Raw genomic sequence first — 14,398 nt, 5'->3', positions numbered from 1 at the left:
GAGACTGCTCTTTTCTAGGAACACCTCAATGAGGCCATGGTGACATTGCGGATAGACTGTGAAGTTATATCATTCACCACACCAGTTTTAAGGTTGCTTTTCAAATAAAATGGAGTTACTAGAGTACAGACTGCAGATGAAATGCCAGCAGTTCAGTGTGGTTTTAAAACTTTTAATATATAACAAAGCACTGTGCATAGGTGTACCAAAAACACTAGACAAAAATGGTGTCTTGAATAGTGGAAAAAATAATGAGGAAAAATAAAAAAGTAAAAAAGCTGCAGAAAGCATGATGGAGAGGAGGAGATTGAGAACATGCACTGACATGGCACATTGCTGCACCCACCACATGACAAACCCATCCCACAGTAGGACCTGAGAACATCCCTGCAATGGGTGACACCTCAGTACCACACTAATCCAAATGGAGTGTATTTTTTTTACAGTGGCTGGAGTACCAATCCTGCCATCAACCCCCAAATTTTCCCTGCAAGTTAGAGGACCTACATGCAGGGCTGGATGCAAGTTAACATCATACCCAGGATGGAGCAATTGCAGGTTAAGGGCCTTGCTCAAGGGTCCAATGGAGTGGAATCACTTCTTGCATTTACAGGATTAGAACCAGCAACCTTCTAATTGCCAGCACAGATCTTTAACCTCAGGGCCTCTTCTCTGCCCTCCACCCAAGCATGATGGGCTCCAAAATAATTTCAGCCATACCTATTGAGTAATTTTGCAAAAATCTGAGTCCTACATTTGACAAAATATGTGCACCAGAGTCACTGCTTATAATGGAAACATACTGAGAACCATTCATTTCTTTTTTTTATTTGGACCTCATTCTTCCTTAAGTACAGAAGCATCTGAACTTTAACAACAGACGCTATTAAAATGAAGCAAGCATTTTGAAGAGTACATAAACTGTGGTGCATGAAAACTACACTAAGTACCTATTTAGCAACAGGAAATGACCTCATATGGTGAAACTGGCTTGAAAGAACATCTGCGGCCACTGTGGCATTCTTGTTCTAGGCAATATACTCCTTGAATGGACATCTTTAGGCCCCTCATTTCAGGACAAACATCATTGATCTTAGAATTTCTACTTACTCTTTAATTACAATCAAACCTGTTCATTTTGTTCTTCATTTTTTTTATATGTTTGTTAAACATATTTTACCTGAATTTTTACCTTAGACTACTTATTCCTATTCTATAACTGGACTGCCTTTTATACATTGTTTTAAATTTAATAGCAGATACCTGCCCATTTAGGAAATTAATGCATGGATGGTGTGGGTCCAAGTATACTTACCCGTACTGTGCTACGCATGCTTCCAAGGTCACTGTTATAGGCTTCCACCTCCAGCATGTGTGAAGTGGTGGTCTCCCGGTCCAAGGGACGCTGCCCTCGAGTAATAAGTCCTGTCACTCCATCAATACGAAACACGTTGTTGTTATTACCTTGGATGGCAAAAGGAGAAAAAAAAGAAGCAAGCATTTTAAAGCTAATGCTCTTTTGGTTATCTTGTAATGGCTGCCGGATTTGTCATACTTACAAACTGAGTATCTTTTATAAGCAGTCAAAAACTTACAAAACACATAATTTGAATTTTTAAAAGGGTTCATTAAGGAAATTTGGATAGTTCTCTAAGTAGGTCTCCTCTCAGGATAAAACATTAATCCCTTGTAGAGAAAACAAGAAAGGTACTGTATAGTGAATAATATTAACATCTAAATTTAATAAATTAAAAATATTTGTAAAAAAAAATCTCAGTAACATACGTGAGAAAACACATTATTTGAGATGTAAAAGATATAAAGCATTAGTAAAAGTCTCAACCTATTTATCATGCTCTGTTATAAGCATATTGCTGTTTCCACTTTATTAATTGGAAATTTACATGGTTGTAAGTACACCCTTTCTGTTCCATCAAGCCCGGTTCATACATCCATCCACCTTCAAAGGCAGTTAATCATACTGGGGTTCAATGGGGCCTAATATTGGCAGCACTCTGGAGAAGGCTGAAACCATCTGTGGATGGGGTACCGGTTTATTACATGGAACACTCACTCTCTCTCACACAGACACACACAAACACATGCACAAACATAGGGAGCTGCACATCTTTACTTTTAGATTTAACAATGGTTTATAGTGATGCTTGAAAAAATACGTTTTGCAATTATTCCTATAAATTTTAAATGCCTATCAGACAGCCTTGGTGTCATAATCACTCCTAATCCATTAATAGCTGTGTTTGGTGTACTCCCAGATGGACTTGAAGTGGAGAAAGATGAACAAATTGCAATTGCCTTTACTACACTATTAGCAGGTAGACTTATCTTGCTCAACTGGAATAATTCTAACCCACCTCTGTTAAGTCAGTGGGTAACTGATGTTATATACTATTTGAAATTTGGAAAAAATCAAATACTTCCTTAGAGGATCTGTTCAAAATCTTTTTAAAACCTGGCAGGATCTAATCAATAATATTTTAGAACAAGCATTAATATTGGGGAGAAGCACTTCTTTTCCTCTATACGTCTCTCAAAATATTACTCTGGCTGTTGGCCTTCCTCTCTTTCTCATGGGTGGGAGTTGAAGTGAATTTAGTTTTATTAAGTTTACCTTGATTGTATGGAACATTAAATGCTTTTAAATAAATTCAATAAAATATAAAAAAAGAAGTAAATTATAGTGCTTTCTCTTTGTCAATATACCGTGAACCTTACAGCACATATATACTTTATGACTGCCTCTTCCTAATTGGAAAATGAAGAATAAGAAGCATAATGCATAATAAACATGGCTTGGATATTAATAAAAAAATGATATTTTGAATGTTTTTCTTCACTCACTTATTTGCCAGTCCACCAAAAACCAAAAAAAAAATTGCAAAAGATAAACATTTTATACTGAATGACATGGAAAAGAAAATATTTTCTTTCATGTCTTAAGCTGATGTCACATTATGCGACTTCTAGTTGTAGGTTATGTCAGATTTACCAATCGCAGTTGCTGATATTGTCAATGAAAATGACTGCTCATGCTACATTTACCAGCTAATTGCTGACTGTCTAGCACAATCGTGTTTGTCCTTTTTTCTGACATCTGGCAGTTTACAAAGGGTTAACTCGTCATATGAGTTCAGCCATAATCTTGGTGATATTTTTCTTTTTTCCCCATTTCTACTGAAACATAAAATGGAAGACATTAGACATTCGAGCTTCTCTTCTGTTTGTGAGGTCTAAAACATGTGCGTTCCTTATTTGTCATTGCTGCATTATATGCCTCGTACTCATTAGTTCTCAGCTATCACATGCACTCAGACCCTGCCCGTTTAACTAAAGACAAAATCAAACCTGTTTGATTTTATCGGAGTGAGTGACACACTAGTTGGAGCAACTATCACATTACATTGCTGAAAAAGTCACAAAATATGACATAAACTTCAGTCATGTGTAATGACGAATTGTGAAGACACTCCCACAATTAGTCATTAGCACAATAAAGAAGAAATAGGCCCAGATAATTACACATGAATTGAGTTGCTGGTACAAAATCTGGTATAATACATGTATGAATTAAGACAGACATTACAGCAGACTAACCTTTGCTCTCTCTCTCTTTCCTTCATCTAGGATTGAAGTGGAAGCGGAAAATGGCTGACCGTGAGCTATTAATGAAGAACTATTGGCCCTTGAGACTCAGATTCAGAACTCCTTGAAAGATCTGAAAGTTTGCCTGTGAAAAGAGACCTCCTCTGCAGGCAAGATTGACTCAAGGCCAGATCACCTAGGTCAGCTCTGGCAAGTGTCGAAATCCACAACCACTTTGAGCCTCTTCACTCCCCTGCATTCCTAGCAGATCTTGGTGATGTAGCTGTTATCGGGAATTCAGTTGTACACAACCGTTATATTTTATGCCTTAAACAGAAATCATTGTTTCATGTTTTCCTGGAGCATGAGTTTGAGACATTACAAGAAGAGTGCCAACAGTTTTTGAGAATCTCCAGGACTGGGCTGTTGGAACCGTTGTATTCCGTGCAGGCATAAATGACATTCGTTTTCGATAGTCAGAAGTTTTAAAGGTAGATTCCATCCATCCATCCATTTTCCAACCCGCTAAATCTGAACACAGGGTCATGGGGGTCTGCTGGAGCCAATCCCAGCCAATACAGGGCACAAGGCAGGAACCAATCCCGGGCAGGGTGCCAACCCACCGCAGGACACAAACAAACACACCCACACACCAAGCACACACTAGGGCCAATTTAGAATCACCAGTCCACCTAACCTGAATGTCTTTGGACTGTGGGAGGAAACCCACGCAGACACGGGGAGAACATACAAACTCCACACAGGGAGGACCTAGGAAGTGAACCCGGGTCTCCTAACTGCGAGGCAGCAGCGCTACCACTGCACCACCGTGCTGCCTAAAAGTAGACTTTGCAGCACTAATCCAGGCCACACAAGTGAGGACCCCAGTTTGCATCATTTCAGGTTAGTTGGTTAATTAGGAGGTCGAATGAAACCTACAGTTGACTACTCTCCTTGAACAACTTGGTGAGAGGCTTCTGTAAAAGATGAAATATCAGCTTCGTGGATAACTGGGATCTCTTCTGGGAAAGACCACATTTCTTCAGATGAGATGGGTTGCATCCTAACAGATTTGGTGCCTAGGTGCTCTCTGAAAACATCTGAAAGGTAATCTGTCTTCCCCAAGAATGTAATTTTACTTCTAATGTTTTCCATAACGCCTTGCTGGCATGTGATAATTCTGTTCTGGATTCACCTAAACATGTACAATGTATTAACACTAGAATAACTAACCATAGTCTAACTAAAAAACCTGGACAAAGCATTATAAATGTGAATAATTTAATTAACATTTTATCTATAGATGTGCACTGTATTAAAACTATAACAACAGATGTTCTGGCATGTTGTAAAAGATGTTGTAACAAATGACATTATTACTATTTCTTGATGCCACAACACTTAGCTCTACTCTTCCGAGTTCTTAAATATACAGTAGCTCTGCTAAATATTAGAGCAATAACCAGCAAAACCCTCTACATTAACAATCTGATCAGTGATAGGAATATAGAATTTCTTTCATTAAGTGAAACATGGCTCAACTGAAGCAGCACCCCCAGATTACAGCTTTGCTCCTTCAGTTCGACAATGCAAAAAAGAATGTGGTTTAGCGAATATTTACTCAAGCTGATTAAATGGTAAAAATGCCAGTTTTGTTACATTCACGTCTTTTGAGTATATAGCAGTCATTTTTCAAGGAATCTCCCAGCCTCTTATATTATCCATTTATAGTCCTCCAAAATATTAAGCGTCTTTTATTGAGGAAGTATACATAATAACGAACTATGATGGGTATCTAATTGACGGTGATTTTAATTTTCACATGGATAACCGAATGAAAGAGAATTCCTGAATTTATTGCAGGACCAGACCAGATACCAGGTTGTGTACTCAAAGGATGTGCGGAGCAGCTGACACATGTCCTTACGGATATATTTAACATCTCTCTGTGTCAAGCTGTTGTGCCATCTTGCTTTAAAACCTCAGAAATCATCCCAGTTCCGAAAAAACCCATAGTCACAACCATGAATGACTATCGCCCTGTAGCCTTAACATCAATAGTGATGAAATGTTTCGAGAGGCTGATCAAGGACCACATTACTTCTGTCCTGCCCTCCTCTTTTGACCCACTCCAATTCGCCTACCTCTCCAACCGTGCCACAGAGGATGCCATATCTATTGCACTCCATTTTTCATTGGAACATCTGGAGAATAGAGACGCTATGGTCTGCATGCTGTTTGTTGATTTTAGTTCGGCTTTTAATACCATCATCCCTCAGAATTTGATCAGCAAACTGGGCCCATTGGGACTGGGCATACCTCTGCAAAACTGGATATTGGACTTTCTAATGGATAGGCCACAGTACGTACGGGTAGGAAAGAATAAATCAGATACCATCTCCTTGAGCACAGGTTCTCCACAGGGGTGTGTTCTAAGTCCCCTCCTCTTCACGCTCATGACCCACAATTGTTGTGCCAAGTTCAACACAAACCAAATTATTAAGTATGCGGACGACACAACAGTGGTGGGTCTCATTCGAGGTGACAGGGAGGGGGATTACAGAGAGGAGGTGAAGTCATTTGTGGAATGGTGTGATAAAAACAATCTGATACTGAATGTCGAAAAAACAAAAGAACTGGTGATCGACTTCAGGAAGAAACAGCTGATACACATCCCGGTCTACATTAAGAACACTGCTGTGGAAATTGTGCAGTCTACTAAGTTCCTGGGAGTTAATGTGACGAACAACCTCACCTGGTCCCTGCACACCTCCTCCGTCATCAAGAAAGCTCACCAGCGCTTGATCTTTCTGCGGAGGCTAAAAAGGGCCCATCTCAGTAAGTCAGTCCTCACCACTTTTTACAGAGGGACCATAGAGAGCGTGCTAACCAGCAGCAGCTCTCTGTGGCAGGAGAGCTGCAGCGCTTCGGACTGGAAAGCACTGAGGAAAGTGGTGAGGGCTGCGGAGAGGATCATTGGAGCCCCGTTGCCAAATGTACAGGATTTGGCAAAACAACGCTGTCTGGCCAGAGCTGTGCGGATTTCTAGAGACCCTACTTATCCTGCCTCTGAACTCTTTTCCCTCATGCTCTCAAGCAGAAGGTACCGCAGCCTGAAATGTAGAACTACCAGGTTTAAAAACAGTTTTTTTCCTACTGCCGTTCGTCTTTTAAATGAAGCATTTTAGTATTTCATTGTATGCTGATTTTAACTATGTGTTTTTATTAATGTCTTGTGCATCGTATTTTCGTTCTGCAGCACATCTTGGATGTTCTGCTGAATGACAAATAAAATTGAATCGAATTGAATTGAATTGAATCTTTCAATCTGATTTAGCATGTCAGCCAGCCCACACATAAAAGAGGCCACGTATTGGATTTAGTGATTTCAAAAAGATTAAAAGTTGACATGAGGCAGGTTGTGGATATGGGCATTTCGAAATATTTTGGCTTACTATTTAATGTATAAATACTGATAACAACAACTAATGTAAAGTGTATTGTTAAAAAATGTTATTTTGATACATCTGCAGCTTTTAACAACAACAACAACATTTATTTATTTAGCACATTTTCATACAAATAATTAAACAATCAATCCGTTGTAGTGCTTACTTCAATAGTACTAATAGTGTGAATAATAAAGTGGAAAATTTTATACGAAGGTACGAGCTACAGCTGACATAGTGGCACCTGAAAAAAATAGAAGAAATCCTCCAGCACTATCATACCATGTAAGACTCAAAGAGAACATGCGTAAATGGAGGAAAACTAAACTGATACTCCACTATGAAATACTGAAGGCAAAAATAAGTGAAAATAACAATGCAGTCATCCTTGAGAGGCAATCCTATTTCTCTAAAATTATAAATGATAATGCTAATAATCCAAAAGTATTAATTTCAGCTATTGATCATCTTTTAAACCCAGCTCACCCTATGGAATGCCTCCTTAAAACTACTAGTGAAGCTTTTGAAGCTTTTGCCTTATCTTTTAATCACAAAATAAAGATATTAGAAATAACATAGTACAACACTCCAAAGATAATCTAATTGAATCCCTGCATACCCTTTTAACTAATTTAATTTCTCTTAATGTAACAAATCTACCCAAACTATCCATCCATCCATCCATTTTCCAACCCGCTGAATCCAAACACAGGGTCACGGGGGTCTGCTGGAGCCAATCCCAGCCAACACAGGGCACAAGGCAGGAACCAATCCTGGGCAGGGTGCCAACCCACCGCAGTACCCAAACTATGTAAAATAATTTCTCATTTGAAATCTTCCACTTGCGTCCTTGATCCAGTAACAACAGGATTTTTTAAATAAGTCTCCCATGTACTAATTGATAGTGCACTTGACATAGAGAACTCATCATTGGATACAGGGGTCTTCCCTGACTGTCTTAAGACTGTTGTTATTAAACAACTGCTCAACAAAAGTAATTTCGACTCCTCTGTCTTTTACAATTTTAGACCAATTTCTAACCAGCTTTTCTTAAGTAAAATTCTAGAAAAGGCAGTTATTAAGCAGCTCAATGATTACTTGAATAAACTTGTTCTTGATAAGTTTCAGTCAGGTTTCAGAACAAATCATAGTACAGAAACTGCACCGGTTAAAGTAGTGAATGATTTGCAGATTAATGCAGCCAGAGGTCATATATCTGTTCTTGTTCTCTTAGACTTCAGTGCAGCATTTGAAACCATAGACCACAGCATTCTTATAAATCACCTTAGACAATGGGTGGGCCTATGTGTTAGTGTCTTAAATTGGTTTCAATCTTACTTAAAAGGAAGAAAGTTCTTTCTTACTTGTGGTGATTATACTTTGGAGATACATGATATTATATATGGTGAACAGCAAGGATCTATACTGGGCCCGCTGCTTTTTTCTACCTTTATTCTTCCATTAGGTCAGATCATTGCAAATCACAAAGTGAGCTACCACATCTATGCAGACAACACACAGCTTTATTTTTTGCTAGCGCCTGATGACCCTGATGCTCTTGGCTCTCTGATACAAAGTCTTAGCAGTATTTCTTATTGGGTGAGTAGTAGCTTTCTCAAACTAAATAAAGAAAAAACAAAAATCAAGTGATTGGAAAACATGGATATAGCGAGGATATTGGAAATAAACTTGATCCCTTAGGTTTAAAAATTAATTTGGAAGTAAACAATTTAGGAGTAATCATTAACTCCGACCTAACCTTTAAATCACAAATTACCAGATTACTAGGACTGCTTTCTTTCATTCTAGGAACATGGCAAAAGTTAGACCTGTAATAACTTTACAAGTCACTGAAAAATTACATTAAACACTTTTGTTTTTAGTCGACTAGATTACTGTAATGCTCTTCTAACAGGATTACCTAAGAAAGGCATTAATCGTTTGCAATTAGTGCAGAATGCAACAGCCAGAATCTTAACTAGAAAAAGAAAACTTGAGTACATCTCACTAGTGTTAGTGTCATTACATTGGTTACCCGTGTCGTTCAGAATTGACTTTAAATTACTTTAAATTACTACTCAAGCTTTAAATTATCTCGCTCCATTCTATGTTTTGGAATGCCTGTCCCCTACACTCCAAGTCGTAACCTCAAATCCTCAGATGGTGGTCTGTTTAATTTTCCTAGAACCAGGATTAAAAGAAGTGGTAAAATGGCTGTTTGCTGTTATGCACCTAAAATCTAGAATGCTTTACCTATAGAAATTCGCCAAGCTAACTCTGTGGAACATTTTAAAAAACTGCTAGAAACTCATTATTTTAATATGGCCTTTTCATAGCTACATTTTAGTTGTATTCCCAATAGAATAATATTGTCACAGAATTATCATATTCTTAAGGGAAATGCAATCTGTACTAATATTCACTATTATCTGTTGTTTCCATCCGGTTCTTCTGTGGTGGCGATCTGTGCCACCACCACCTGATCAAGGGCCCCTGAGATGATGGAATGAAAGTGGATGATTCAGCTGTCCATGAAACCAACTCCATCAAATCCCATCATGCGAACCATGAAATCTGCGAGGTTTGATTTAGGAAATGTTATGTTTAATAGAATGCCCAATGAGGTCTGGGCGGACTATTGGCCTTGGAACCCCTGCAGATTTTTTTTTCTTTCTGTCCTCCTGGCCACCTGACCTTACCTTATTGTATTGTTATCCATCCATCCATTATCCAACCCGCTATATCCTAACTACAGGGTCACGGGGGTCTGCTGGAGCCAATCCCAGCCCACACAGGGCACAAGGCAGGAAACAAACCCCGGGCAGGGTGCCAGCCCACCGCAGTATTGTGTTGTTATTTATTCTTTAATATTATTGCTTATTTTTAATTGTTTTCTCTTCTTGTAACTCTCAATATATCATCTTGTAAAGCACTTTGGGATATATGGTTGTATGAAAATGTGCTACATAAATAAATGTTGTTGTTGTTGTAAGGGTAACTGGATGGTTCGCGTCCAGCTTGGATCACAGGCAATCTGTTCAAAAACAAGTGAGCAGGTTTTTATTTTTCTTTTGGTTCTTTGACTAGTGCAGTGCATGTGTGTTTTTCTTGTCTGCATTATTATGGTGACCAGGGCACAACTTTCAGTTCAGGATGTTATCTAAGTGATACCAACTAAACCTCTAAGGGCCACCATATGCCAACATTTCATATTTATTAATATTTTAAATGGTGAATATTGCAAAGTATAGCCATTCCTCTCCCTTGCTGACCATGATAAAAGCAAAACTCCATTTTGTGTGAAAACAAGAAGAGTATATTTAACATTATCAACCAGAGGAAATGAGAGTGAAGCCCTGTAAGATATATTAACTACAGACTTGCTCACATTTTCTTTCTCACTGAAGTATTCAGAGAGGAATGCTATAACCTACCAGACAGAATCCTGTAGAGCACCCTCCCGTTTTCTCCTTCATCCGCATCTGTTGCTTGAACCTGCAATAAAATGTGAAAACACAGTCTTATCAAGTGAGTTAATTAAAAAAATTGGATAAAATGCTGATTGATGTCCACAGTTCTAAAACTAACTACAGACACAAGATGTTTTTAGTTAGATGAGGCACAAATAACAAGAATATGGCTTTTAAATTAAACATCAATACATTCTTTTTGCCTGATTGTAGTAGCCATGAAAAAGAATTTCACTGTGGATTGGAGAAAAGTTCTCATCAATGACAGATCTTGCCACTTGACCAACATATGATACCACCACAATCATAAACACTGCTCTTTGCTATTTATTTATTGTAGACTTCACTGAAGGATGGTGGGGAGTCAGTAGAACCAGGGCCAGCAGAAGTTGCCTTTGTCACATTCCATGAACCATGCACTTCTGAACATTTTTTTTCAGCAGAAATTTCTAATTTCTTTTTTGATCTTTTTTGAAAGGTGGTCTCATAAGCCTTAGAAATGTTGCAGAGTTATATTATGTATTTATGTACACTGCATACTACACATGTATATATTGTCACAATTTGCTTTGCCTTCTTTTCTGACACATGCCGGAAGTACTGGGGAAGCATTAAAAATGGTTTTGAGACCTAAGGATGTTTTCAGGAGGGAGCTGAAATGCAACACCCTGGAAATGCCCTAAGATGGAGAGTGGCAGGAAGGTTGGGGAGGATGCGTGATGACTGCACCTTCTGGGTCATGTGCCAACCATTGAATATAAAGGAAGTAAAACCAGAAGAATGATAGTTTACCATTCTTTACAGGGAGTGTTAAGAAGTCTGCTTGAGCGACTACTGGCTCTCAAGTGAGAACTTAATCTACATGCTAGTCAAAATAATAAAGACTAAGAGCTGATCCCTCTGATAAACTAATTTTGTTTCTCATAAATAAAAGGTCTCTAGAGTTCCTGCTATGAGAAAATTATGCAAGTGTCTTGAGTCTCGGTTTGCTGAGCACCCCTGGTGTACTCACATTCTCGCTTTGTGTATATAAACTTTATATAAAGTACATATACACTGAATAATGTGTGTATATATATATATACAATCGTTGGTTAGTCTTCACATGGTTAAGAGGTTAGTTGTGGTTTGAATGCCCAAGATGCATGATTTATTCAACTTTAAGCGTGCTATAATTGATGATGCCAGGGTAGTTTCAGCATCTCAGAATAGCTGACCTCCTGACATTTTCATGCACAACATTCACTTGTGTTCACATACACTCAACTGATAAACATCTAGTGAGTGGCAGATCTGTGAGCAGAAACACCTTGTTAATGAGAACGGATGGAGAGAATGACCAGTCTGGCTCAAGATAACACAAAGCCCACACATACTCAAATAAGAGCTGTTTACAACTGTGGTGTGTTGAAGGGCATTTCTGCATATGGGAACATGTCAGTAATTGAAATTGTGAGGAATGTCCATTGTCCTTACCCAGCCAGGCAAGAGAGCAGCACAGGGCGTTATCTTGTCTTGGACTCCCACATGGCAGCATGGAACATGGAGTTCTTTGACTCAGCCCTGTTGGGTTCTGTGGGTACTGCCAGGGGGTACTGCAGGGACTGGGGAGCACTGCTTCATGGGACTTCTGCCTCATATGGAAGTGCATTCGGACCATGAGTACAGAAGACTGGAAGTGCTCCCAGGAGGTTCCTGCCTCACAAGGATGAGCCAGAGTTGGGTGGAAGGTGGACAAAGCTTGCGTGGAGGAGTGAAGGAGGCAGTGACAGAGTAGAAGAAGACAAAGAGTTGCTATATTATAACAGTGCTTTATTGTACTTGAGGCTGTGGTAGTGGGAAACTTTTTTGAGAAGAGTTTCCCCACAATAAATGAATCTTTGTTTTTTTACCTTGTGTCCTTGCCTGTTTGTGTTGTGTGTTTGGGGAGCTGGAGCGCTCCTGGTGTCCACAAAGTGAATGGGCCACAATAGCAGCAGACCATACCACTTCATTACCACTCCTAACAGCTAAGGAATATGAGGCTACCTCACACATGTCTCACTACAGAAGCAAACTTTTGAGGTTCAAGGACCAGGAGATGAGAGACAAAATCAAAGTAAAATGGTAATATTCAAAATAAAGGTTCTAAAAGGAAACTCAAAATACTAATTTTGCATGGAGATTTGTATTTAAATCTGAAAACTTGAGTAAGTAGAAAGCACATTGCTGTGTTAAATAAGGATCACCCTTCCTAATTATATTTTAACTTCCTGCCAGCCACTGAATACCAACTGATCACTCTGCTGACAACAAATAGCTCAAAAAAGTGGCGATATGAGAAATGAGAACTATAACAATACAATTTATAAACAAGGGAGAAAAAACACAAAAAGACAAGAAATTATGACAAAGTTAAACTCTTTATACTTAAGCTTAAACTCCTACTAAACTCCCAAAATTTATATCGGTTTGATCTGAAAGTCCTGATTTCAGTTGCAATATGCAAATAGAAGGGTCAGAATTTGGCACAAGCAGCATGAATCCATCCATTCTGAATTGAATCGACAGTACAAGCTGGAGTGATAGTGGGAGGTTTGCAGCATAAATTCTGTGTACAAGAAATTTATCCAAGTGTGTGGTACCATTTTGTTAGCATGAATCAAAATTCCTAAGGAATGGTTCCAGCAACTTGCTGATTCATGGCCTGGAAAAGGGCAAAAAAAGGGTCCTAGAGTACTAGAGTGATGTAATTAATAAGGTAGCCAATGAGTGCACATTTGTGTTGTGGCCAGTAGGGGACCCACTAAGCCCTAAACACTAGACACAACTACACAACACAGTCACAGGTTCAAATACAAGGAGCTTTATTTAAGCTTATACCTTCAGAAGTGTCCTATTTCCTCCTTTTCAGAGAATATAATGGAATCACAAGCCTTTTCCTCTTTCCACACATCCCAAGTAGTCTCATCAACCTCCTCCCGACTCTGACTACTGGGCCAAAAAATACAACTTGTTTTATGATGGACCAGGGAGTACTTCTGCTGCCACAGCAGTGCATGTTGGAAGCACTTGAAAGCCTGGTGGAAACCCTTCAAACAAGGGATAGTGCCCTCCTGCAGTTCCCCCTGGCAGCACCTAAGAACCCAGAAAGGGACTACAATTCCCATTATGCACTGTTAGTAGCCATATGGAGGTTTGACCAGTGGGATACTGCCATTGTGTGTACTAGGAGAGAAACTGACACCAGGAACTAGCCACCATCTATACTTCCAAACAGGCCTCACTTCTGGAAAAGGTACAGAAATAGGAACCAGCTTCCATTCAGGTTGGGATGCAGGAGCATTGAGCATGGCACTCACAATGTATATGTTGTGAAGGATTGCCGGCTTTTTACTCCGGTCCTCACCCCCATGCCACCAGGAGGAGCTCTCCCAGCAGCGTGGACGTGCCCCGAGTTCCAGCAGGGCCGCATGGACTATGTAGTTTTTATACACAGCCCTGCTGGATACCTTGGGGGCCACCAGGAGTCGCTGTATGGGGGCTCGTGGACTCTTATGCACCCTAGAACACGGGAGTACGTCATGGTCACGTGACAGGAAGAAACGATGTGCTCCCGGGTTGAAGAAAAGGACTGTTTACCCTGACCCGGAAGGGATAAGGAACTGTGGACGGATTGGACAGGAACACCTCCGGGTCAGGGTGTATAAAAGGACGATGGGAAATCCCAGACGTTGAGCTGAGCTGGGTGGAAGGAGGGCAACGCGTCTGGGAGTGGAGGATTGTGTTTATTGTGTATTGATTATTGATTTATTATTGAGTATTGTGGAAAGGAGGGTGCTTTGTGCACTTTATTATTATTAATAAACCAATATTTGGACTTTTATCTGGTGTCTG

General features: G+C 39.5%; 1 protein-coding gene across 3 annotated transcripts in view; it reads right to left on the bottom strand.

Annotated features, from left to right (window-relative positions):
- The window catches only part of cdh23 (cadherin-related 23), a 1,336,251-nt gene that overhangs the window by 352,580 nt on the left and 969,273 nt on the right, over positions 1-14,398 (bottom strand). For all 3 annotated transcript variants that reach the window (XM_051923904.1, XM_051923901.1, XM_051923902.1), the window contains exons 28-29: positions 10,487-10,547; positions 1,316-1,464 (exon numbers count right to left, since the gene is read on the bottom strand). In XM_051923904.1, the coding sequence (XP_051779864.1) occupies positions 1,316-1,464; positions 10,487-10,547 (210 nt within the window). The remainder of the gene's footprint in view (positions 1-1,315; positions 1,465-10,486; positions 10,548-14,398) is intronic.

This window comes from Erpetoichthys calabaricus, chromosome 2, assembly GCF_900747795.2.
Source record: "Erpetoichthys calabaricus chromosome 2, fErpCal1.3, whole genome shotgun sequence".
NCBI lineage: Eukaryota > Metazoa > Chordata > Cladistia > Polypteriformes > Polypteridae > Erpetoichthys > Erpetoichthys calabaricus.
This window is presented reverse-complemented; position numbering and strand designations above follow the sequence as displayed.